The sequence below is a fragment of the Micromys minutus genome (genome assembly GCF_963924665.1).
Source record: "Micromys minutus genome assembly, chromosome: 11".
In the NCBI taxonomy this organism is placed as follows: Eukaryota; Metazoa; Chordata; class Mammalia; order Rodentia; family Muridae; genus Micromys; species Micromys minutus.
The window spans coordinates 38,397,207-38,422,304 of record NC_137980.1 but is presented as its reverse complement, the minus strand read 5'-3'; the positions used below and the strand labels follow the sequence as shown (position 1 = coordinate 38,422,304).

Sequence of the window (25,098 nt, the reverse complement as noted above, 5' to 3'; positions counted from 1 at the left end):
TATTCTCTATGGTCTTGAGGTTCCAAGCCCTTTATAAGAAATGCTGTTAGTGAAATGGCTTCTTTCCTGCCAGAGAGCCCCAAACAGAGAAGTTAGTCAACCAGAAACTGTGGTAATTTTTATCGTCTATTTTCTTTTCTGTGTGAGGTTATCTATTTACTTATTTATATTTGAGACCAGGTCTTTCTTTGAACTCTTGATCCTCCTGCCTCAGCCTTAGTCCTGCTAAAATTATAGGCATTAATGGGATACTTGGCTTACTTTTTTTTTTTTTTTTTCATTTAAAGCAGAGGGAACATAGCATTTATTAAGGAAAACAGAGAAAACACAGTGTGGGAAAGGTTCCAAAGGTGAATACTTTTATTATTATTTTTTAAGACCAAGTTTTATGGCGTTCACTTGCTATGTAACCTAGGATGTTCATGAACTCCTAATCCTCCTGTCTCTACCTCCCAAGTGCTAGAATTAACAGGTGTGGGTCCCCTTGCTTGGCTGTAACAGAATTTACATCATGAGTTAGTCAGAGAGCTAATTGTGTAACCCAGGCAAGTGAGAGAAACTTTCTCTTGGGCATCTGGGATTTCAAGTGTCCCCAAGTCATGGTGTGGAGTTCACACTGGCACAAGCCATGACCTCAGTACATGTTTTCTTGTTTTTTCCTTTTTCTTTTGTCCTGAAACTCAGAGAGCTGCCTGCTTCTGCTGCTGGGATTAAAGGTGTATGCTAACATAGGCGGCCATTTTGTTTCTACTAGTTTCTAGCAGTTATTACTAGTTATCCTTGTAGTTTTTGTATACGGGACCTGAGAGTTGGAAGCACATATCTAAGTAGTTGCAGTAAACAGAGATGGCCTATGTTGCTGTCTGAGGACTATGTTGTTCACTTAATAACTAAGCCATTTTGTTACTATGCTATAACCTTGACTAGAAGGTTCCAGAAGTCTCCAGGAGGCTACAAGCTGATGATATATATTTCCCATGGTCAGTTTTCAACCGGTTTCTATTGCTAGTCTGGCCTTGTTCCTTGATCATTTGGTTCTGGGGCTCCCCTGTTACCTTTTTTTTTTTTTTTTTTAAGTGTAGAATAGAGTTTATTTAGGTCATTGGGGAGTTAAGAGGGTAGTAGAGGCAGAGAGAGAGAAGTAGAGGAGTAGAGGCCAGCCATGAATACATTGAGAGAGAGAGGGAGGAAGGGAAGGGGGGGAGAGAGGAGGAAGAGGGGTAAGGGTGGGAGAGCAAGAACTAGAGAGAACAGGAACTCCCTGTCACCTACTAACCTGTGCAAAAACCAAAAACAAGCAAACAAACAAAAAACCAAAACAAAACTAGGCACTGTACCTATTTCTAGAAGTCCTCTCTGAACTTCACCTCCTTCAGACCCTTTCCCCTTCCTTTAGAACTTTCATGGCATCTTGTCCCTGAGTATTAACCTTTCTTGAATAGGAAGCAGGTCCCTGAAGGGGAGAATTTGTTTTCTCCTTATTGTGGGCTGAAGGATCTCAACTTTTAGATCTTTTGTTTAATTATGTAAGTATACGGCTGGATTTTCCATCCACAAAATGCAGGCTCTCTTTACTTGATATAAATATTTAAGGTCAGGTGTGGTGGTACACATCTTTATTTCTATCACTAGAGAGGCAGAGGCAGGTGGATCTCTTTGAGTTTCAAGCTAGTCACGGCTGCATTGTGAGCTGAGACCCTTTCTATAACCTAGGATGACCTTGGACTTTGGATCCTGTGGTTACCACCTCAAATTTCAGTGTCCCAGCATGGGTGTGTCCCAGCACATGTGATTTTTATTTGTATTCTGTTCTGAGTTTAATTTTTCAGATGCTGCATTTCCAGGAGAGAGTGTTGGCTTTGTGTGTGTGTGTGTGTGTTTTGCTTAATTATGTGCTTATAGGCCACTCATTTTTTATTACATAGAGAAATCTATTTTACTTATTCTAATTATCTAAAAATGTTGAAAAAAATTACCATTAAAAGTGTTCTGATTTTTTTTTTTTTTTATATATCTATCTTGTTTAAGACTTAGTGACTTTTGTGGGTTTTTTTTTTTTTTTTTTTTTTTTTCCCAATTTACAGCATTCACAAGGGTATGTCTATGATCTTGTGGTTTTTTTTTTTTTATTTTTTTTTATTTTTTTATTTTTTTATTTTAGAAGGGGTACATGTTTTATATCCATATGCACACAAAGCTTTCTGTAAGCGAACTTGGCAGACTTATTTAGATTATTGTGTTAAACTGCCTCCGTGATCCAGCTACACAGGATCTCTAGACTCTTATGTTGTTAATGCAAACTGCTATTTATGTTCCCAGATTTGGCTGTTTCAAGTTTTTCTCTGTTCTGGCGAAGCTTTGGATGTCCTTGTGTGTAACCTCTTGTACACTGAAGTGATGATCTCTTCAGGGGAGATGCCATGTTTATATGCCGTTCTGCTTATTTGTACTTCAATTTGATGAAAGTCTGCCTCTGTTAAAATCGAAGCACCAGGAGGGCAGGGTTCTCGGCCGCTCTCAGCCTCCCTCTGTAATCACTGTCCAGCTTAGCTGCTTTGGAGAAAGAAATGGACTGTAAATATTTACCAAGTGAATCAGACTGGAAGACTGGCTGAGGCCACAGTATAGCTCTGCATCCTGGTGTCCAGAGAGTGAACTGAGTCATGTTCTGATGAAACAGGAGCTTTCCATATAGGACAGAAGCCCTATGATTGTGTGGCTGTGGCTGGAAGGAAGAAAGGGTCTGGAGGTGGTACAGATGGAGGAATCAAGAATGATGGGATGAAAAGGGGAGGGACTCCTAGAGGTGTGGCCTGGGAGGACACAAGGTTACTAAACACCTTGAGGGGCAAGCTGGAGGAAGTATAGAGGAAAGTTGGTACCCGGCTTGGGATTTTTATTTTAGGGTTTTTGTTTGTTTGTTTGTTTGTTTGTTGTTTTTGAGACAGGATAAAAGTAGCTCAGGTTGCTCTTGAAGCTGCTGTGTTGCTGAAGCTAGATTTGAACACGGGAGTTCCTTCTCCATGTCTGCACTGGTGTTATAGGTCTGGACCACCAGGCCCAGCTTTTGTTTCTGTCTTTTTGCATAGCTCAGGCTGGCCATCCATCCCCTCTATAGCTCAGGCTTGTTTCACATTTGCAATCCTGTGTTAGCTGCGTAAGCTCAGCGATTCCAGGCCTGCCCAGCCACACAGGCTCTGGGAGACTGATTCATTTACTGAGGTAGGGTCTCAGGGAGTCAAGGCTGTTTTGAACTCTTGATCTTTCCTCCTCTACCCTTCAAGTGCAGATGAGCGGCATTGTATCTGTCATTGTATTTATTTTATATTTTTTTTTGAAATTTATTTACTTATTAGATCTTCAGACACACCAGAAGAGGGCATCAGATCTCATTACAGATGGTTGTGAGCCACCATGTGGTTGCTGGGATTTGAACTCAGGACCTCTGGAAGAGCAGTCAGTGCTCTTAACCGCTGAGCCATCTCTCCAGCCCCGTATTTTATACTTTTTGAAAAAAATTAAATTACATTTCTTGATAGAGAGAGAGAGAGTGAGTGTGTGTGTAAGTCCCATTCCTGGTATGACTTGTAAGGTCACAGGACAACCTTTTTGAGTCCTGGGGATTTCACTCAGGTTGTCCAGTCTGGTTTGACAGCAGTGTTCTTCTCTAGTTGGTTTTTTGGTTTGTTTTGTTTTTGTTTTGAGAACTATCCTAGAACACACTCCTGTAGATCAGGCTGGTATAAACTTTTGCCTCCTGGATCTGCCTCCCACACTGACCACTGTGGTTGTCCTTCCTGGCTGAGTTCTTTACATTTTAGAAACATTTATTGCCTTCTGCTCTGTGGAAAGAGTCCTGTTTGGGACCCTGATTTGTAATACCTTTTCTACCACTTTTAGACACTGTTCTCTTTCTTGAGGAACAGAGACATGGGAGTCATGAATTACTTCTTGGTGACCAAGAGTGGTATTGAGAGAGTGGAAAGAAGGAGGGTGGTGTTCCAGAACTCTGTGGCTGAACATCCCGGAAAGGATGTAAGGTATTGGACCTGTTTAAGACAGGGCGCGACGACATTCCTTTAATTCAGCACTTCGGAGGCAGTCAGAAGGATCTAAGCAGAGTCCAGCCCTATTCTACGGAGAAGTGATAGACCAGCCGAAGGCTCACTATTGAAAAAATAAAGTTTAGACACTGGTGCTAACTAAACATTAACTCCAAGAAAGTTTATATTATTATCCTAATTCCACAGCTGAAAAAAGATAATAAAAATCTATATTAAAGCTTTGTGTGTGTGTGTATGTGTATGTGTGTGTGTATGTGTGTATGTGTGTATGTGTATGCATGTCCCTGTGTCTAGGTCTATTCTGTAGCTCTGATTGTCTTGGGAACTTCCTGTGTATCACATGTTGCTACTTGATATGGGTGCTTAGAACCTGACTTGGGTCTCCTATAGATTAGCAGCAAGTTCTGTTTGTTTGTGTGTTTGTTTGTTTGTTTATTGAGACAGGGTTTTTAACTGCTATAAATCTAGCCATCTCTATGGTCTTCGGAGGATCCAGCTCGTAACTGCCTGACTCTGCCAGTCTCTTGAAGATTTCACTTTTATTCTAAGAGATACTGGGACTTGAGGCAAGGCTGTGTGATAACAGGCTTGGCTGTTGAACCAATTGGAGCTGGTATGTGTGGTCAGTGTGGTGGCACAGGAAACTTGGGGAACTTGGGCTGGAGCCTCAACTATCACTGATCTTCTGCACAGGGATGTTTTTATAAGCTGTTGGGCTGGGAGAATGACCTGACAGGAAAGGGGTACCAGGGGGATGTGGACACTGATATGGAAGGTTGAAGGGACTCAGAAGGGTGTGGGGACCAAACCTCAGATGAAGAGGGTTTCAGCTCAATTGGATGCTCATGATAAATGAGGAAAGACTTTACTTTTGACATCCTACTGGAATCAAGCTCAGCTCCCCCACCCCTTAGTCCTTACCATGGTCTTGTTAACTCAATATATTTGTACATTAAGTGCCAGGGACCAGCCTTCCCCCTGCCCCTAAGCCTGTGCATGCTGGCAAGCACCTTCCCTACTTAGTGACAGCAGCAGGAACAATTTTTATTTTTAATTTTTACTTACTGTTTCTCATATCTAATGAGGCAGCATCTCTTGGTGGGTAGCATAGGCTGGTGGGGAATTCCTTATTCTGGTTTACACTCCCTTATTCTCGGATTACAGAGGCATAGCACCACACCTGCCTATAATGCCTAAGGCCTGATTTCCAGGAAGGGAATCTCTACTTCTGCTCTCCAGTTCCCCCTGTCTGTCTCTGGGAGATAAGCCCAGAAGGGACAAGATCTCATTGTTCTGCCTCCTGTGCTTACTGCCCAGGGTACCTAGAGGTAGGGCCAGGAGGTAGGGTTTGCTCAGACTTGAAGCCTCTAGAGTTATGGAAATACATATAATTTCTGCAGATATTCTGGATAATTGAATTGCTATTATTTCTTAGCATGCTCATCTCCCTTAACAGCTTTATTTTTCTTTTTGCTGTTCTGGGCATGGAAACCAGGGCCTCTTGCATGCTAGGGAAGTGGTATATCATTGAGCTACATCCCCAGCCCTGTTTCTGCTTCAGGCTCCTAAGTGTTTAGGATTTTAGGCAGCCAGCATCATAATTAGTTCATTTTGTTACTATTTTTGAGATGGCATCTCATGCAGCCCAGGGTAGCTTAGAACTTGGTTTGGTATGTAACCCATGCCATCCTTGAACTCTTGATCCCTCTGCTTCTATCTCCTCAATGTACTGTCACACGTTAAATTATTGATTTATGTAATTATTTTGATTATTAATTAATTGAGAGTCTCACTATAAACCAGAGTGACCTTATACTTACAGAGAGTCACCTGCCTCTGCTTCCTTAAAGGCTTGTTCCTTCACATCCTTTATTTAGCCTTTATTATTTGGAGACAGGGTCTCAGGTTGGATAGTCTGGTCTTGAGTTTATAATCCTGCTCAGCCTTCTGAGCAGATGGAGTAACTGCCCCAGCCACCAGGTGAGGCTTAACCACACCCTTTCCTAGGTAAGGAAATTGAGCCTGAACAGAGATTAAATAATAGTTTAGGATTATTTAGGATAATATTTAGGATTAGCTCCTAAGTGGTGGAGCCTGAGGATTTGAGCTGGAATGAGGGGACTGTACCTTTCCAGGCTGCCATGTCAGATGTCCTAGGAGAGAAGGGAAGGTAGGTGGGTTTTTGGCGGAATGTGAGAAGCAATGACAGAGGCAGGGCTGGTGGGAAGCCCTGGTCTAAGAAGGCTGATGGCTGATCAGTGCAGGATTTGAAGTGAGGATCCTGTTAAGACTTGAGACTCCCAGACCTAGGTGGTGGCCAGACCCAGCGGCTAGCCAGGCTGGCTCCGGAAGCTGTTCTCTCTTGCTCAAGGCAGTAGGAAGCCACTGAGCAGGGTGGTGACAGGCTCTGCTCTCCACTGTGAACTGTGACTTTTGTTGTGGATGGAGAAAGCATAGAGGCCAAGCTACACAGAAGCTAAGAAACATGTACCAGGTCACTGTGTGTGACTGGAGCAGGGAACGGGGTGTCCTATTCCTGGCTGGGGTTAGAGACACAGAAGTAGAGTTGAGGTTTGAAATATTTTTGAGGTGCTTAGGACCAATGATTTTGGGACCCTGTGTATGCTGGGCGAGTGCTTTACCTCTTAGCTACATCCCCAGCTCCAAAGTTGAAAATACAGAATTTGCTGATAGATAAATCTGTGTATATAATTTAATAGAGCTATTTGTGGGGAAGAAAAGTTTATTGATTATAATTAAGATGGCACCATACATACTAGGCATGTACCTATAGTACTCCTGTAGCCTTTTTTTTCTCATTCAGGAGACAGTTTTACTACCAGTATAACTTCTTTTTTTCAATTTTATTGGAAATTCTCTGTATTTACATTTAAAATATTACACCCTTCTCTCCCTCCTTTAGCTTTAAATAATATAAATAATTTTATTTTATTAATAACATTATTTATATAATAAATAAGTAAAACATCATCATTGATTGGTTCTTTAAGAGAGGGTCTCTATAGCTTTGGAAGTCTTAGAATTCACTATGACTTACTATGACTTTGAGGCTGACCTCAAAGTCATAGATTTGCCTGCTTCTGTGTCTGCCTCCAGAGTGCTGGGATTAAAGGCTCGTACTGCTAGGGCCTGCTGCTGTTGTTATTGTTGTTGTTGTTCTGAGGCTGTTTTATAAATTAGCCCAGGCAGGACTCAGATTCACTGTTTGGCTAAGAATGACTTTGAACTTTGATCTTTCTACCTCCACCTCCCCAGTGCTGGCATTCCAGCCTTGGCTGCCGTGCTGAGCTGGAAATGGAACCCAGGGGTCCTGCATACAGGCAAACAGCGCCTCAACTAGGCTCCCTCCTGCTTTTGTCTCTTCTGAGGCAGCATGTCAGACTAGCCTTGAATGCCTTTCTGCCTCTAAAATGTTTTGGTTTGAGAGTGAACAGAAAATGGTTTTCTTCACTGAGATGGTGGCCATGATTGGATTTCAGTGATTGTTATTTTTCTCTGTCCTCCCTTGTCCCATTGGGAAAACCTGTTGAGTCAAGGAAGTTTTGAGAGGGGCTTCCCTGGGGACACTCTATGTATATCTTTAAGGCAGTTTCTATGAACATTCTTAGAGAAGGCGACCTTGGGAACCAGCAGTATTAAAGGAAGGGGCAGTTGTGTCTGTAAGGGGTAAACAAACTTGTGGAAGGGCAGATGTGCTTAGAATCAAGTGGTGTTCTCAACCCAATCAAGGTTGATTGAGTCAATCAAGTCGGATTATATCTCAACCTCTATTTAAATTGAGCTTTGTGCTTAGCCCCTCCCTTCTTGGTTTGCTTGTAAAAACCAGCAATCACATCTCCTCTTGTATTGTTCCGGGCCAGGTGGACTGGCTGGCTCCTAGGATTTCCAGGTCCCAGCACCAACTTCCCTCCTGAAAGGTAATTTCTGCCATCTACTTTTCTCTTAACCTTACTGGGTATTTTCAAAACGGATGACTTCCATGGGGCAGAAATTTAGGAAGGGAAAGTGGAGTGCCCTCCCTCGGCTTTGTTTGTTATCTCTCCTTAACTTAGTGCTTTCAGTCTCGGGAAGAGTGCTGCCCCTGCCTCCCTCTCAGATGTCCTTTGTAGTTGGTAAATGCAGGTTCCGACTAACTTTTTCTGTTTCCTGCTGCCTGCAGTTTTTCTGGTTTTCCTGCCCTGCACACTGAATTCTTTTGAGCGTCTGCGCCGTTTCTGCTGCAGCTCTGGGGATTTCGTTTCCAAGCTGTTTCTCTGTAATCTGTTCCACAGTGAAATAAATACTTGGGAAAGACTATATATTTCATCTGCACTTCTAATTGGGACTTATTCTCAAAAAGATAATTCCTGTAGATGTAGATACAGAAAACCAGGCTTACACTTGTTTTTGTTAGATTTTTGAATACAGGCAAGGATCTGGGTAGAAAAATCAGATGTTAGTTTAAGGAATCGGCCTGCTGGCACTAAGATGAAATCAGAGATAATGGCGAGTGTGTTTATAAGCGCACTTTGGGAAATGTGGTGTGTGTGTGTGTGTGTGTGTGTGTGTGTGTTTAGGAACTGAAAAAGACGAGGGACGGCCGAGGTTTGTCGAGTTTAGGAGGCAGATTGAGACCTGAGTTTGGCTACACGTGCAGATCCCAGCAACAGGGACGGAAAAGCCGGGTCCCACTGCGTGGCTGCGTCTTCCAGCACCTGATTCCTTTAGAAGTAGCGCAGCCTGGGAAGTGAGTGATGGCGAAGCAGGGTTCCGCGTGGGCGGGGCCAAGGCCGTGGAGACCAACGTTCGATTTTTCAGTTTCCACTTCGCCCAGGAGTGGGGAGTTCTTAGCTGCTTATTACGAAACCAAACGTCCCTCAGGTTCTCCTGTGACTTTCCGACTTTTAATTGTGTCTAAGGACCCACGCTTCCCAAATCAACGCGAGGCACGAGCCTCTCACATTCTAAGGCAGGAATTCTGATCCCTTCATGTCCCTTGGAAAACACGGTGTGTGTTTGCAAGCTCAGCCGTCACTGGCAGAATTTTGCAACGATTTCCCAGTTTTGTTGGCACATCTCCAGGAGGGAAGGTTCTTTGTAATTCTTTGCTCAGACGTCAGGATCTCATAGAAATCTCTTAGCAGATAGACCAGGGAAGACAAATCTCTTTCAATTTTAAAAGCTACAACATAGTAAGTCCCCCCCCCCCCCAGTCCTTATTTGTGGTGGTGGGAGGAGAGGGATGAGAAACAGTAACAGACCATCTGATGCCAAAATGGCTTAACAGTATGGCTTTGTGAGGGCTTGGAGGACCCCCCCCCCCTTCTTCCTTTACTCTGAAAATAACTCAGTAGCTACAAGGTCTGAGAGCCCGAGTCTCATTGTTCTTAGCCAAATGATTGTTTGTCAAAATATTTGATTGTTTCCCTATTGCTGCTGAGAAGTTTGGACTTTCCTTTATGTTCCATCTCCACACTCGGATTTTTAACTATCAGCGCTATTGTGTTTACAGTATTCAAGGCTTCAGAGTGCAAAGGTTATCCATTAACATGTAGACTGAGGCTCAACCTCCATCGCTTTACTTGATCATAGTTTTCTTTGTTTTGTATCAAAGCTGTGCCCCCCATCGGCTTTTTGGGGGGGGGACAAAGTTAAATAAAGTCTCCTGCTTATGAGTGTTTGCTGAGCTGTTGCGTTCTGATCGTGAATATTTATAAGGCTTTGACCAGTACTTTAGAGAAAGATATTAATCTGTGGTGAGAAAAAGAACCCTAGTACTAAAAATGATCAATATCTTCTGCGCTTGAATGAGAATCAGGGCTGGCTTAAGGATCTACTTCCAGCGATGCTAATTAATTGTAAGTAATTGATTCACTTCCTTTGAAAAAAAGACTAACGAGACCATATGTGGGTTGATAGTTATATGTAAAATGACAGCAAAAACATTCTACAAGGCAGATTCTTGCCCCTTGCTAAGCTGTCTTCTTGAATTCTTCTTCCTATTTATTAAGGACTCCGTAGCTTACCAGTTCCGGTCGGTTCTTTTTTTGTCCCGTTTCCCCAACCCCCACGCTTTTGATTTAGGAATGGGTATGAATACTTTTCTTGATGTTTTCCCACTTTTTGATACACCAAGGGCCAGCTTGAAAAAGAAACAAACAAGTTGGCCGTTCCGGTGTTAAGCAATAAATCTATTTTACATTTTAATTCATTTGCATTTTGGAGCAGAAAAATTATTGGATGTGATTGTGGCCGCCATAGTTCCTCCCTGGGGCTTGCTTAAAACGGGGCATCAGTCCCAGGCCTTTGGAGTCAAACCTTTTCCTGTCTTGTCTTCTTTCATCTTTAATATGAGTCAGGAACAAAACAGTAGGGAAATGCTTTAAGTGAGTTGGGCATAAAGGAGTGTGTGTGTGTGTTTTGTTTTTGTTTTAACCACACTTTTAAGCCTAGTTTCAGCCAAGTGAATTTCTCTGCAAACTAAGATTTATTAAGGTACCAAGTCTAAATTCAAACATTCAACTATAGTAGAAACACAAGCCCAGGGTGTTAAGAAAAAAAAAGAGCTTTTTGAAGATAACTAATTTAGAGAAATTTATTCTTTTAGGTCCCGGACCTTGCTCACATTGACTCTCTGAGAGTGTTTACCTTCAGAACACCTCAGAACACCGCTATCCTGTGAGCTCCCGAAACCAGTGGCAAGGTTGGTCTTTTTAAAATTTTTATTATTATTATTTTTTTGTTCATGATTCTGGGCGACCCGGGAGTTGGGCAACCGGCCCCTCCCCTCCCCTCCCCGGGCGCACCTTGCAAGGGAGGGGGAGGTGGCGAGGGAGGACTGGCAGTGCGCCTGCGCGCTGCGTTTGCAGCCCCCCCCCCCCCCCCCCAAGCTTCAGAATACCTGTCACTGGAACTGCCCGGGCGCGAGCGCGCCACGTTAGGCCGGATGGCGGGACGCGGCGCGGGGCGCGCGTGCGCGGGAGCCCACGGGATGGGAGTGGGGTGCGCGCGCCGCTCCGCGGGGCTCGTGCCTCGGGGGTCTGTGGGGGCGTGGCCGGCAGCAGTGGGCGGGTCAGAGGTGCGCTTGCGCACACGCGCGGGCACCGAGGGGGCGTGGCCGGTGCGGCCGGGGGCGGGGCGTCGGGCGGCGCGGCCGGGGGGGAGGGCGCAACAGCTGCTGCGAGCACTTTCTGCCCCAACAGTCCCCCCGCCGGACGCCGGCCGCCCGCGCAGGGTCCCCGCGCCTGCACTGTCCCCGCGCGGACGAGTAGGGGGCGCCCGCGCCGCTCCCTCGTCCCGCGCTGGAGGTGAGCCCGGCCCCCCGGAGCCGCTGTGGGGGTGGGGGTCCCGGCGCCCGCGGCCGTGGGAGGCGGGCATGGCGCGGCCCCGTCCCGGTCCCCGCAACGTCGGGGCTAGCGGCAGCGCACAAAGGCCGCGCCGCCTCTGCGGCTCCTTCAGCCGGCGGCTGGGCGGTGCAGCCGGACGGCCGCAGGTAAAGGGACGCCGGGGCCGCGTCCCCACGGCCGTAGCCGCGCGTGGGGCTGGGAGGGACGGCCGAGACAATGGCCCGCCTGGCGCGGCGTGGCCGTCGGGGGTCAGGGCATCTGCCAGAGCTGCGTCCCGCCAGCCTGAGAAGGTGTTCGGTTTCACGCCCAAACTTAGAACGCCCCGCAAACTCCCGTGGGAAGTTCGTGAGGGGCGGCGGGAGGCGGAACCGCATATCCGAGGGCGCCGCCCCGTGCGCCTCAGTTTAGTCTCGACTGGAGCGGGCGCACAGTGAAGGGCGCCCCCGCCTCAGACCCTCGGCGCACGGGAAGCGCATTCTTGGGCGGGGAGGGTGGGGGTGGGGACAGCGGGCGGGGATTTTTCCCGAAAGGTTTGCTTCCTGAAGTGAGCCGAAGTCCCGGGGGCCCTCTTTTGGGATCCCCAGTGAGGGTCAGTCCGCACTCGCACAGTAGTAGAAACTTTTAAACTTTTTGTTTGTTTGGGTTGGGGACGTGGGGGTGGTCGTTCCCAGCCTCAAGAATTGTGTCCTCTGAACCTTAGTGTCTCTTTTTGAGAAAAAGGCATTCCTGAGCATGCGTTGATTAAGGGGCGCCAGCCTGGGGTCCTGGGCTGTAGGGACACCATGTGTACCACAGGATTCGTGGCCAGTTTCCTGGTTTGGGATGGGTTGGAGCCATTAAGTTGTATGTTTTAAGAGGCCTAGGTCTGATTTAGTTCAGGTTGATTCAATTATGTCTTCATCGCTTTTGAGTTGGTTGAATAACTTGACATGAGATTAAGGCCAACAAAAGAGGCAGGGTAGCCACAGCTGCTGGCCATGCCAGGCGACTAGGTAGGGGCCTCGGGGCCTTTCACCTCTCTTTGTAAGTGAAGGAAGTCCAGAGCCTTCTGGACTACTTTTCCAAAAGTGAATCGACCACCTTGATTGGTACCAAATCAGATTTCAAATGCTAAGTTTTGCTTGAGAAAATTAAAAAAAAAAAAATCTCTGTAGTGACAAGTGCAGAGAACTAACCTAATTGCTTTCTGTCTGGAGAATGAGTCTATCAAACCACTAGTTTGTGCTTAATGTGCTGAGAACTTTAAAGGTGTGTCCTTAATGGTAGGTGATTTTTTTTTTCCCCTCCTGCTGGAGAAGTCTTATTTATTTTAGATACTGTTTTTTTCCCCCCAAACTTCTGGAGTCTGGTGGTGTATTTAGGCTTTTTGGTTATTTTGATTTTAATTTTGATTCCTGATGATTTGAGTCACCCCTCTGCGTCCCTCCACCATGCTGCCAGCTTTGCAGTTATGTAAGTATAAAATCCAAGAGGCAATGACCTCTGAAGACTGAGTGTGAATAGTTAGTGTTAGTCATCCCTGGGAATTTATACGTATTTTGGCTCTTTAGGCTCTACCTTTGTCTGCATGCAGGAGTAAGCAGGGGGAAAGACCTAACCGTGAAAAGGACACGTCTCTTTGGCTTCAGCTTCTTTGATCCTCACAACACCTCCACACTTCGAAGTCTGATGTCCTTTTAGTGGAATAACTGGCAAGATTGATGCTCAGTGATTGTCTTGGCTTCGTATTATTCCCTTTCACTTCTTACTTTAAAAAAGGAACTAAGATACCGCCGAGAAGAATTTTCCCCTTTATGCTGAAGAATCTATTTTAATAATAGCTCTCTGTCTTTTTCTTTCCCCCCAGGTGGTAGGGGAGGAAGAGAGGGAGAGAAAGTTCTGACTCTGGCTTCTTCAAGGGGGAGAGTTTGCATTCTCTTTGTTAGCCTCCATTTTTGGCAGAGAAACACGGGGTGGATGGGAGCCCCTAGTTCTTTTCCAGTGGGCTTGTTTGAAAATAAGCCTTAATAATCAAGTCTAATAAACTGATGAAATAATTGAGGCCTACAGTGGCCTCAGTGACTCAGGCTCTGTCTCCTGGCAGATAAGTGCTAATCACCTTTCTTCTAACATCACTTGAAGGAAACATTGTTTTGCCACAGCAGGGCTGCCATCCCCAGCCCAGGAGCCCTCTTGATTCTAAGCTGCCTGATTAGAGTCTCAGGGGTTCCAGAAGATGAGCTCCTTTTTCACTCTATCAGATGACGGTCTTTTCTCACTAGTTTCAAACATGATATTGGTTAACAGGAACTCTGGAGTAGTTTTAATGACCCTTGACTGCCTAAAACAGGGCGTCATAAAAGATCTGCTGCTGACTGCCAAGAAAACAATGGACTGGGCCTTAAAATCCTGTCTAGGAAGCTGGGCCTCTAGTCAGCTAGAAAATGACTGTTCTGAGACTGTCCCATTTGATATGTGCTGTGTGGCCCAAATTTTGCATTTTTGAGGTCACTAGCTATGATTAGCTTTAAATGGCTGGTTCCTGATTCCTCATTGCAGCTTAATCCCGTGGTCATGTGTGTAATTGATAATCTGGGAAGTGCAAGCTGAGACATCAAGAAGTGGCTTTCCTATCTTTGGAATCAGAAGAAACAACTTCAGGCAGTTTGGGGGAACTGTTGAGTATTTTAGTATCAAAATGTAGTTAACTGATCACAGCTGAGCATATGGAATAGTTTTTAATTTAGGGCTATTAAAAAAATAAAAACTGGAAGACAGCTACCAAAATTGAATTGCAGGATCTCTGTCCTAATAAATACTCTGAAGCAGGAAAGGTTAGCTACAGCCAGTAAGGCTGTGAGAGGAAGAGTATTGACTCACACACCAGTTCCTGGTTTTTCTGGGGGGTGAGTGTTTTAAATGCTCATGGAAGAAGGCGTATTATTATACAAAGACTTGGGGAAATGTCTTTCACCTTTCTGTGCAGGGCATGTCTGGTGGAATATCACTTAATGGCCTCCTTGTGGGGGCACTGTAGAAGGAGCCGAAAAGCTGGCTTTGAGTTAGGTGATCTGGATTAAGGGTCTTGGCCAGCCAGTAATCCAGGCAGGCAAATTTACTGGTATGTGGGCCAAAGGGTTTTGAAATTAGACTAGGAGGGCAGATAGAAATTTTACCTTGAAGGAAGTTGGTGGGGGTGGGAGGGTGGAGGGGATATACCACCATTTTTTCATAAAACCTTCCTCTCCTGATGAGCAAGCTCAGCTCTTGGATACGTCTAGCTTCCAAAGAAATAGGGGGTTATGGAGGGGGGGGGGGTCTCCTGTTAGCCAGCTGCTACCACAAATTACCCCTTTATGTTGAGCTCCCTAGAGAACTTTGATTTGAACGTTTGTTGACTGCAGCTTTTCTAAACGGTTCATTGTTTCCTGCCCAGGCGAGCAACATTGAGCTACTAGAAATTTGGGCCCAGTTTTGTAATTTTATGATGCAGGTGAGAAATTAGCAAACCTGGAGAGGCAGCTGAGCAAAGGTGTGTGCAGGAGTGAGTCCTCCTGGCTTTTGTCCTTTAGCTTTACCAGTTGACTCTTTGGCCTACCCTACCTCCAAGTCAGGCTGGTTTTTTTTTTTTAAATTGGAAATGTTTTTTTAAGGACTTATTTATTTATTATATATAAGTGCACTGTAGCTGTCATGAGATACACCAGAAGAAGGCATCAGATCCCATTACAGATGGTTGTGAGCCACCATGTGGTTGCTGGGAATTGAACTCAGGACCTCTGGAAGAGCAGGCAGTGCTCTTAACTGCTGAGCCACATCTCCAGCCCAGGCTGGTTTTTAAATGGGTGACTGTGATGATGGTTCAGATTTAAGAGGACTGAATGGCCGGTGGCTGTAAAACTTTATCGTGGAAAGAAGTGTTCTGTTTGTGCTCACAGTCAGTCTGGTGGCAGTTTTTTCCTAGTAGCTGATGACTTAACTCTTTACCATGTACATCTTTCCAGCAATGAATGGTCTTATTTATTGAAAAGAGGTTTTATTTTTTAATTTGAGATGCAAGCAGGTAACTATAGCATTTAACTTCAGCAAATGTAGGAAGGAGTGGCCCGTGAGGTTTCGGACAGCAGCCAGGCTTAAAGGGCAGTCCTGAGCTAGTGTCCTACTTGAAGTTACTTCAACTGCTTTAATTTAAACTCTGCCCATTTAACCCTCTGGAAAAAACTGGCATAGTGTATAATTCTTGGTGCCACATAATGGACATACAGTTTGTGAATGTGTGTGTATGTTTATGTGTACAGATGTACCACGAACATAGTGAGTCATTGTAGTTGCTAGAATTGATGAGCCTAAGTAAATGTGGGGTTTGCTGCTTTAGTTTCCTGAAACCCTTTTCCTCTGTGCAGCTGGTCCTGTCAGATCTCAAAGCACATGACATGTAAGTTTGCCCTGAATAAGCAGAAGTTACTGTGGGAAACTTGGGACAGTCTTCCATCTTGCCTAATTAAAAATGATCAAGAATATCATTTGCCCCATAAAGCTGTTTTAAACACGGAGTGTTTGAAAGACAGTTTACAGATACAAGTATCTTTAGGTTGATAATATTGAAAGTAAAACTGATTCTTGAGCACACCTGAACTGATTGGGGGTGAGTCAGGCAGTTTCCAGTTTATAAGGAAAGGGTTCGAGTTTTATGTTTGGTAGTCCTTTGGCCTCATTTTGTTGGCGTTGGGTGTTTCTGTAGGACTTTGAAGATATTGGGCTGCTTTGCCCAGGATTTTCTCACTTTGCCTTAAAGTAATGTTAAAGTTAGTGTTTGGCCTGTAATTGATAAGCTATGGTTGATGTTGAGTTTAAACTGAGAATTATAACTCCCTCCCCCCTATCTGCTAGGAAAGTTAGCCTGGCTACTTCATCTTTTTCCTTGGAATTTTGTGAAAAGATCAAAAAAGTTCAAGGGTTAGGGGCCTGGGAGATGGCCCAAAAGGTTAGGCCACTTGCCACCAAGCCTGATGGGCCTGCATTTTGATTCTTGGGACATACATGTTGGAAGGAGAACTGACTTCCTAAAATTGTCTGCCCTTTGATCTCTGTGCATTCCCCCATAGTACACAAACTAATACAGTTTTTTAAAGTGGTAGTTTTTGATTGTTACTGTAGACTGCTGTAGAAGTTAGTCCTTTTACAGGGTTCAGAAAAAATAGTAGTTTAAGAACCGTTGCTGCTTTGCAGAGGACTTGTTTGGATCCCAACACCCACATTGTGGCTCACAGCCATTCATAACTCCACGTTTCAGGGGATCCTGCGCTGCTTACAGGTGGTGAAAAAAAGCAGAACACTCAAGTTGATAAAGCTTTATCTGTATAGGTGTTTGGCATGCATATACTTTTGAACACTTTGTGTACCTTTAGAGGCCAAAAGAGGGTGATGTGTCCCCTGTAACTGGAGTTGTAGATAGTTGTGAGCTATTATGTGAATTCCATGCTGGGAATTGAACCTAGGCTCTCTAGAAGAGTAATCAGTAGTACTTGAACTATTGAGCATGTCTCCAGCCCTAATTTTGTATTTTTTTTAAGATTTATTTATTATAAGTACACTGTAGCTGTCTTCAGACACATCAGAAGAGGGCATCAGATCCCATTACAGATGGTTGTGACCCACCATGTCATTGCTGGGATTTGAACTCGGGACCTCTGGAAGAGCAGTCAGTGCTCTTAACCACTGAGCCATCTCTCCAGCCCCTATTTTTGTAGTTTTAAAGATAAAAATAACTGGGATTGTGGCTGCAGCAGCACGTGCTTTTAATTTCAGCACTTGGGGGTGGGTATGGAGGCAGAGATAGATCTCTGATTTCCAGGACAGCCTGGTCTACAGATCATGTTCAAGGACAGCCCAGGCTGTCTTGAATAACCTTGTCTTGAATAACCAAACCAAACCAACCCACAACAGAGAAAGAGAGAAAGAAAGAGAAGTTGGCCAGAGTCAGACAATACGTGTGTGTGTGTGTGTGTGTGTGTGTGTGTGTGTGTGTGTGTGTGTGTGTGTGAGAGAGAGAGAGAGAGAGAGAGAGAGAGAGAGAGAGAGAGAGAGAGAGACACAGAGAGAGATTTGAGTGCCTTAAGGCATTCATCAGGGTTGGAGGCCATGCAAATTGCTGCCGTTCCCTCTTGACTCTGGGTTAAGAGCCTTTACCAAGAATGTGAGCTATCATACTCATGGGAAGAGCACAGATGTGTTGTCTGAGGACTGTGGGCAGCTAGCAGTGAGCGTATTTGTGTACAGTGTTTCCCAGTCCAAGTACAGGAGTTGTCACAAGTGGCAGTTCCCCCAATTAGCTGTTCCGTACAGTTTATTGGGCTTTGCAGTATCTTGTATAATTGATATATTTTCAGGTAGGTACTGGTAGTATTCAGTGTCACTTTAGTCACACATCAGTGTCTAGTTAGTGACTTTTGAGAATATCAGACATACTTGAGCAGTTAAAGCCATATGCTTCTTACTGAGTTTCAAAGGTTGTTGTAGATAAAAGAGTAACTGAGTAATCTTCATGGAAATTAAGCCCCAGCATGCTCTCAGAACATTCTGAGTGAGGGCCTGGCCAGCAACAGGGCTGTGGGACTGAAGGCTCAGTTCTTTCTTTACAGGAATGAAGATTGAAAAATGTTTTAAAAACAGACTTTTTTTTTTTTTTTGCAAAGTATTTGTTAAGGAGCTTTTGTGGTAAGGATCCTTGCCTTCCTGCACCCAAACAAATTTAGATGCAGTGATGTTCTGTTAAGAAGCAGTCCTTGAAGCATGCCCTGAGAGTCCTGGTGCCTCCTGAGTCTCAGGAAGGTTACAACATTTTGGGAAAGCTGCATTTGCTTGCACATTTGAGGCAGAGGGACCATTTGTTAAGTAGTAATTACAGTAGAACAGCTGTTGATAGGTTCTGAAACTCCATCTGTTGCAATTCTAGCAGAGTTTAGTAAGTTGGTTTTAATTGGCTCGCACACCTTTAGTTATTTTGTCGCCTTAGACAAGTGGGAGATGAGCAGCTTCTCAGGAGGGTGAGCACCTGCTACCAACTTTGGTGGTCCTCAGGAGGGTGCAGGAGTAGGCAGTACATTATTTGTTAGTGCCTTGGTGCAACCCCAGATCTCCACATGTTATGGTGCTCTAGGCTAGTTCTCTGCAGCTGACCACACTCTGACCTCCACTCCTCAGGGATGGTTGTCAGCTTCATGGTATGGGGGAAAATCTGGGAGAAGCCAGCTTTGGTGGCACACTCTTAATTCCCATGCTAGGGAGTCAGACAGTCTGAGTTCAAGGCCAAGTGTTCTCTACCATGTAACAGGGAGTTCCAGGACAGCCAGGCTGTGAAGAGAAACCCTGTCTCAAAAACCAAAAAATAAACAAAGAATCTTGGAGGGCTGGTGAGATGATTCATTAGTTCATAGCACTAGCTGCTCTTCAGAGGACCCATATTCAGTTCCCAGCATCCATGTCAGGTGGTTCACAACTACAGACTGCAGTTCTAAAGGATCTGACATCCTTTTCCTACCTCACCCTCAGCACGTGGGCACACACACACACACACATTCACTTTTAAATAAAAGAATAAAAAATGTGTCTTAGATACTGTTACAGTTTGATTGCAGAGAGTGTTTGGTCCTAGGGGTAACCTCTGACTGATGGTTCATTTTAGCATCAGATTAGAGGTGGCAGGGACTACAAGTCTGAGAGATGTGTCCTGCTTCAATCCCTGATTTCTGTCAAAGTCTGGGTGTCTTTTAATTCAGTGCCAGGTCACAGAAAGAGCAGTAGACAGCCAGCAGCTCTGTCCTTAGGATCTTGATGATGTCATTTTTTATTATTTGGAAACCTTTTTAAAATTATTAAAGTGATGGTAGAGAATGATAATTTACAGCAAATGAGAATTTAAATCTTGTCTTTATTTTTTAATTTTATTCCTCATAGGTTGGTTTTAGATGTGGACTGTAGTCTTGTGCATGTCACAGTGGAACTGTGGTAGATGGTGGGCAGGGCTTGTGTGGGACAGGCTTGCATTTGAGTCTTCAGATGCTGAAACTAAAGCTGTCTAGGACTTCAGTTGAGCAAAGTTAGAGTATCAAACTTTCTGCAAACCTCAGGAGGAGGAAGTACTTCCATCTGACTGCCTGGGACAGATAGATGCTTCCTGCAGCTGTAAGTTAACCTACCCCCAGCTTGGGCGTCGTTTGAGCCAGGGGTTGGTAATCTTTTTTAGAAAGGGACCTTGTAGAGGCGTTGTGTTCTTCCATAAGCTGAGCCTTAACAATCAGTGGTGCCCTCCAGTCTTGATCCTTCCTTCCTGTGCCCCTACTCAAGCAGGGTTGCTTTTAGCTTTTTTTGAGATAGGGTTTCACATTAGTTCCTGGCTGGCCTGGAACTTGCTATTGGGTATTGCTTTTGCTTTTCTGCCATTTAAAAATGGTTATTGTAGAGCTTCAAATTAGAAAGGGCACCTGGTAACTGACTGTACTCCAGGTGCAGTCAACCCTCTGGCATGGAACAGAAGCCGGTCGGCAGTAGTCGTCCTGCCTTTCCAGACTATGTGCCTAATTCTTGGGTGAACATCTGCCTGGGTTGTGGGCATCTGCATAGTGAATGTGTAGAAATCTGAATCACTGGGCCCAAGCTGAGAATGCTGCCAGTGCTTTGGTTGTGGGGACCTGTCCTCAGCCATAGACAGGGTGTAGTGCTTGTCAACCTTGCCTTAGTTTTAACCACAGCAAGCACACCCTGGGTTGAGTTCACTTTGCCGTGACATCTTGAAGGTCCTGACTTAGGCTGGAACTCACTTCTCAGGTCTCTGTTATGTCATAGAATGGTGACCACTCCAGGTACTTGTCCTCCATTGTGATAGCAACAAAGGCAGGAACTGAGAAAGCACTGCCTGAAGCCTTCCTTGCCAGTCTGTTCTGGATTCTCATACCGGCTCACTGGGTAGAAGGGGAAGAGCCAGCAGCTTCATGACTGCTGTGGGGTGGGATGAAGAGAGGAGGAAGAGGGTACTGTGGCAGGTAGTCTTGGGCCGAATTCACAAAGTCTTAGAAGAGGCAGGGCTATGTAAAAACTCTGCTGTGAAGTACTGAGTTTTTTAGGGATTCAGTCTTGAAGAGTGGAAATCAGAGTCTATAGAATGTAACTGAAGCTACTCCCTTTTTCCTGACCAGTGGCTCAGTGAAAGGTGGAGTTAGACGGGTGTAGGAGGTGCATTTTCTGAGGGAAGAATGAGCCACACACAGCCAGGTCTGAGGAGGCCTGTTAGAAATGTGGACACTGGAAAGTAAGTGGCCTTTGCATCTGGTAGTTCATTTACCTTTTGAGTCCCAACCCTGCCTGGCAGCATACAGTACCTGAAACATCATGGTCCTGGGCCAAGGCTATGCCTAATGCAAGAAAAGGTTCCTATGTTGTCTGCTGAGAGGTTTTGGACCAGTCTTATTTTGTCAGCTCGTTTTCCTAACTTTTCTTTCTTTTGAGACAGGGATTTCTTATGTAGCTCTGGCTGTGTAGACCAGGCTGGTTTTGAAGTCTCAGTTCACCTGCCTTTTTCTCATGTGTGCTGGGATTGAAAGAGCTCTACCATGTTGTACTTTTGTAACTCCTGTAGTCACTGTGTAGGGGACACAGGTGCATCTCTTGGTGGCATCTGAGACAGCAGAGTTGTGACAGTTCTATCCTAAAGCTTGGCCTCTTTGGTTTTGAGACTGTTTTATATTAACAAGGCTTGCTTTGAACTCATCAGGTAGCCCAGGCTGGCCAGCCTGTCATTGCCACTCCCTGTTTATTTTAAACTTGGCATTTATATTTCAGTGAGAAGAGCTACAGCTTAAAAATCTCTTGACTGGTTGAAATTCTACTCACTTAGTAAGTGTATCTGCTGGGAAATATGCTAATGATCAAATTAACAAACATGTTTAGCAGGATGCATTATGGACTAGTTAAAGGTGAGGCAGTTTTAGTGGAAAAGGTCTTGTGACTCATGGGCCAAGCCCTGTTCCTGAGCCTTCCTCACTGAGGCGTGTTTTTTTCCTTTCAGATTTTGGAAGTCCCTTGTCTTCACAGTGCCGGAATCAATGTCTTGCTCAACTGAGCCACTTACCCAGTGGAGATGGACGGAACTGCTGCCCTCATGCTGACTCACGTCTGAACCACAGCCCAGAGCAGCCTGGATACCTTGTGTGTGCATAGACTCGCCTCCACCACTGAGCTTCTTCCAAGCTCTGGAATATAATACGGCCCTCTGAACTTAGACTTGCTCTAATTTTGACGCCCAGGGCTTCTGGAAGTTTGAGTGGTGATATCTCACAAGTGGCCTTATTCTATCTCCAGAGGTCCTCAGCAGACAGCTGAATTCTGTTAGACTCTGAAGTAGCCGGCAACATGCCGACGCAATCCCTGCTCGTATACATGGACGGGCCGGAAGTTCTTGGTAGCTCTCTAGGTACCCAGATGGAGGTGGATGATGCCATGCCCATGAAGGGGCCGGCTGCAGTCCCCTTCCGAGCTGCACAGGAAAAGAGCATGGTTGCATCCGAGGGACATATGCCCTTGGATTGCATGTTCTGCAGCCAGGTCTTCTCTCATGCAGAGGATCTCAATCAGCATGTGCTCCTGCAGCACCGGCCCACCCTCTGCGAGCCAGCTGTTCTTCGTGTGGAGGCCGAGTACCTAAGCCCCCTTGATAAAGGTCAGGTGCCAGCAGAACCACCGAAGGAGAAGAATAGCAAAGAAACGGAAGAGTTGAGTTGCGATGTGTGTGGGCAGACGTTCCCGGTGGCATTTGATATTGAGAGCCACATGAAGAAACATAAGGACTCCTTCACGTATGGGTGCAGCATGTGCGGAAGACGATTCAAGGAGCCGTGGTTCCTGAAGAACCACATGCGGACACACAATGGCAAGTCTGGCACCAGGAACAAGCTGCAGCAGGGCATGGAGAGTCCAGTCACCATCAATGAAGTGGTTCAGACACATGCACCTGGGAACATCTCTACTCCCTATAAGATCTGCATGGTCTGTGGCTTTCTATTTCCAAATAAGCAGAGCCTCATTGAGCACAGCAAGGTTCATGCCAAAGAAACTGTCCCCAGTGCCAGCAACACAGCCCCTGATACCCACCAAGAGGAATCCACATCCCCAAAGGAAGAGCTGCTGCAGTTTTTGAACTTGAGACCCAGATCAGCTGCAGATAATACAGTGAAGCCCATGACCTGTATACCTCAGCTTGACCCGTTCACCACCTACCAGGCATGGCAGTTGGCTACCAAAGGCAAAGTGGCCATTGCCCAAGAAGAGGTGAAAGAGTCAGGCCAAGAAGGAAGCACGGACAATGATGATTCGTGCTCAGAGAAAGAGGAACTTGGAGAAATATGGGTTGGGGGTAAGGCGGAAGGTTCTGGGAAGTCCAAAACAAATAGAAGTAGTTGTCCAGGTCTCTCTCAAGACAAAGAGAAGCCCAGACATGCTAATAGTGAAGTGCCTTCTGGGGATGGTGATCCCAAATTGCCCAGCAGCAAGGAGAAGCCCACACACTGTTCTGAGTGCAGTAAAGCCTTCAGGACATACCACCAGCTCGTCCTGCACTCGAGGGTGCACAGGAAGGACAGGAGGGCTGACGTCCCATCACCCACCATGGCTGTGGATGCAAGGCAGCCTGGGACCTGCTTCTCAGACCTTGGCACCACTCTGGAAGAGAGTGGGGCTGGGGACCGAGAAGGAGGCTCAGAAGATGGGTCTGAGGATGGGCTCCCTGAAGGGGGGCTTCATTCCGGTGAGTGCTCTGTTGGCTCTCAGGCAGCATTTGCTGCAGGGACTCTGGAGTCAGGTTCTCATCTCAGTGCTTTGTGGTGTCACTGTGGTCTTATAGAAGCATCTCGGGCCTTTCTCATTTCTTTATTAAGGAGGCAAGTTAAAAGGCCTGTCCAGAGCCTCAGTATGAAAGGGCTCTGTGCCTTCAGTTCCCAGAGGACTTAGTTTTTATAGCTAGTGTATCAGTGGGTAGAGACCAAGGATGCTTGCTGCTAGCTTCTTCAAGCAGTGGACTGAGGCTGTGACCTGGTGCAGAATGCTAAGAAATACGGGACTTAGACTCAGGACTTTACTAGCTCTTGGGCATTCCCATTCTTGTTAGACAGGACTGTGTTCATTCATGCCTTCTCCTACATGAGTTTCTAATGGTCCCAGAAGGGTGGGGGAAGCTTCCTCAGACAGAGTTTACTAGTCCAGCTGTGGGACTTGCCCCATACTTTCTGATCACCTTAATGTTTGTGTTCATGAGGGAGCATCTGAAATGGTCTTTTGGTAAAATCCAGGGGTGAGGGCCCACTTCAGGCCTGCTCCACAAATTTGGTATGTTCTAATGTTGTTTATAGAAAAATGCTGCTGCCCAGTCTCCTGATTGATGGGAGCTTAGAACCTTTGGAGTAGATTTACCTGTTTCTCATCCTACTGCCCACCCCCACTTGAACCATTGTTTCATGTGGCTGATTGTGAGGCTCTGCTGCTTAAAGTAACTAACACCCCTGATGTGTGGGCATGGTCCACACTTCCAGATGTGTGTGGCCATTGGGTAGTATGTTACAAGTCCTCTATGAGACCAGAGTGAGTCTGAACAAATTTGTCGGCCACTGTGCTTGTGAACCAGCACCCAATTCTTTTTCTGGTCAACTCTTGCACTTAAGGAACTTTGCTTTCATGACACATGTTCGGTCAGTTGAGTTTCCAGGACAGTGGAAACTTGGAGTTTAGTAGACCTCACTCCTTAGTCCCCAGAAATATAAAGATCTCTGGTGTCCATGATGTTATGAGAACCTCACAGATGCCCTCTGTACCTGTGAGGTCTGCAGCATGAGCAAACCCCTAGAGGAATGTACCAGCCTTGAATATGGACAGCTTGGTGGGGTCCTGTGGCAGACTTTTTGGGCTTGGCTTGCCACAGGTGGGCGCTCTGGAGTCTGGCTGTGGTTCCTGGTAACCCACTGTATGTATGTTGCCCAACCTTTCCTTGAGACTTCCCTGTTTGCAGAATAGGATCCTTTCCCTCTGGCACTCTTCCTGGGGTGAGCTCAGCATTAGTTACAGTCCTGTACAGAACAGCATAGTCCAAGTTATAGGGTATAAGACAGGTGCCAAATGTTGAGAAGGCCACGGCCTGTGTATCACACAGGTGTCCCTAGCCATTTGCATGTGATGTAACAAAGCTTACACCCTGACATTGCTGGAGGCCAGGTGAGCTGTGGATGAGCTGTGAGCAGAGCAGGACCGAGGGTGCGCACCTCCCCTAGTGCCCCCCAGCACCCCCCCCCCCCGTCATTTGGTAGAGAAGGGAGAGGCCTGTAATTGGAAATAAAATCTTGTAAGGCAAAATGTAGTTTAATTATGCATTTTGGAAGCCAGGTGGGACTTTGGTGTACTTGTGACTGTCATGCTGCACCATGGCCCCGTTCTAGACTTCAGGAGATACCTCCCGCTAGAACTGACAGAATAGTGGACCATCGTCACTTGCAAGTTGGTGGTGTGCTGAGAGTAAAGCTTTGTCGGCCAGTTTAGTTAGGGTCTGTCATCAGTGGGCCCTTCTCATCAGGGGCTTCAGCCTTGCCTTTGAGATAGATTCTAATGAGCCAGGCCTCTCTTGCCCATGAGATTGCTTTGAAACCATAGATTCCACCTTCCCAGAGTTGGCT

The 25,098-nt window shown here is 45.7% G+C and overlaps 1 protein-coding gene across 1 annotated transcript in view; it reads left to right on the top strand.

The window, feature by feature from the left end:
• Positions 1 to 11,303: 11,303 nt before the first annotated feature.
• Positions 11,304 to 25,098, top strand: part of LOC308427402 (zinc finger protein 217-like) — a gene marked incomplete at its 3' end in the record, with an annotated part of 16,634 nt that continues 2,839 nt past the window's right edge. The window contains exons 1-2 of the mRNA XM_080925534.1: positions 11,304 to 11,371; positions 21,453 to 23,186. Of these exons, the coding sequence (XP_080781660.1) occupies positions 21,797 to 23,186 (1,390 nt within the window). The 5' untranslated portion in view covers positions 11,304 to 11,371; positions 21,453 to 21,796. The remainder of the gene's footprint in view (positions 11,372 to 21,452; positions 23,187 to 25,098) is intronic.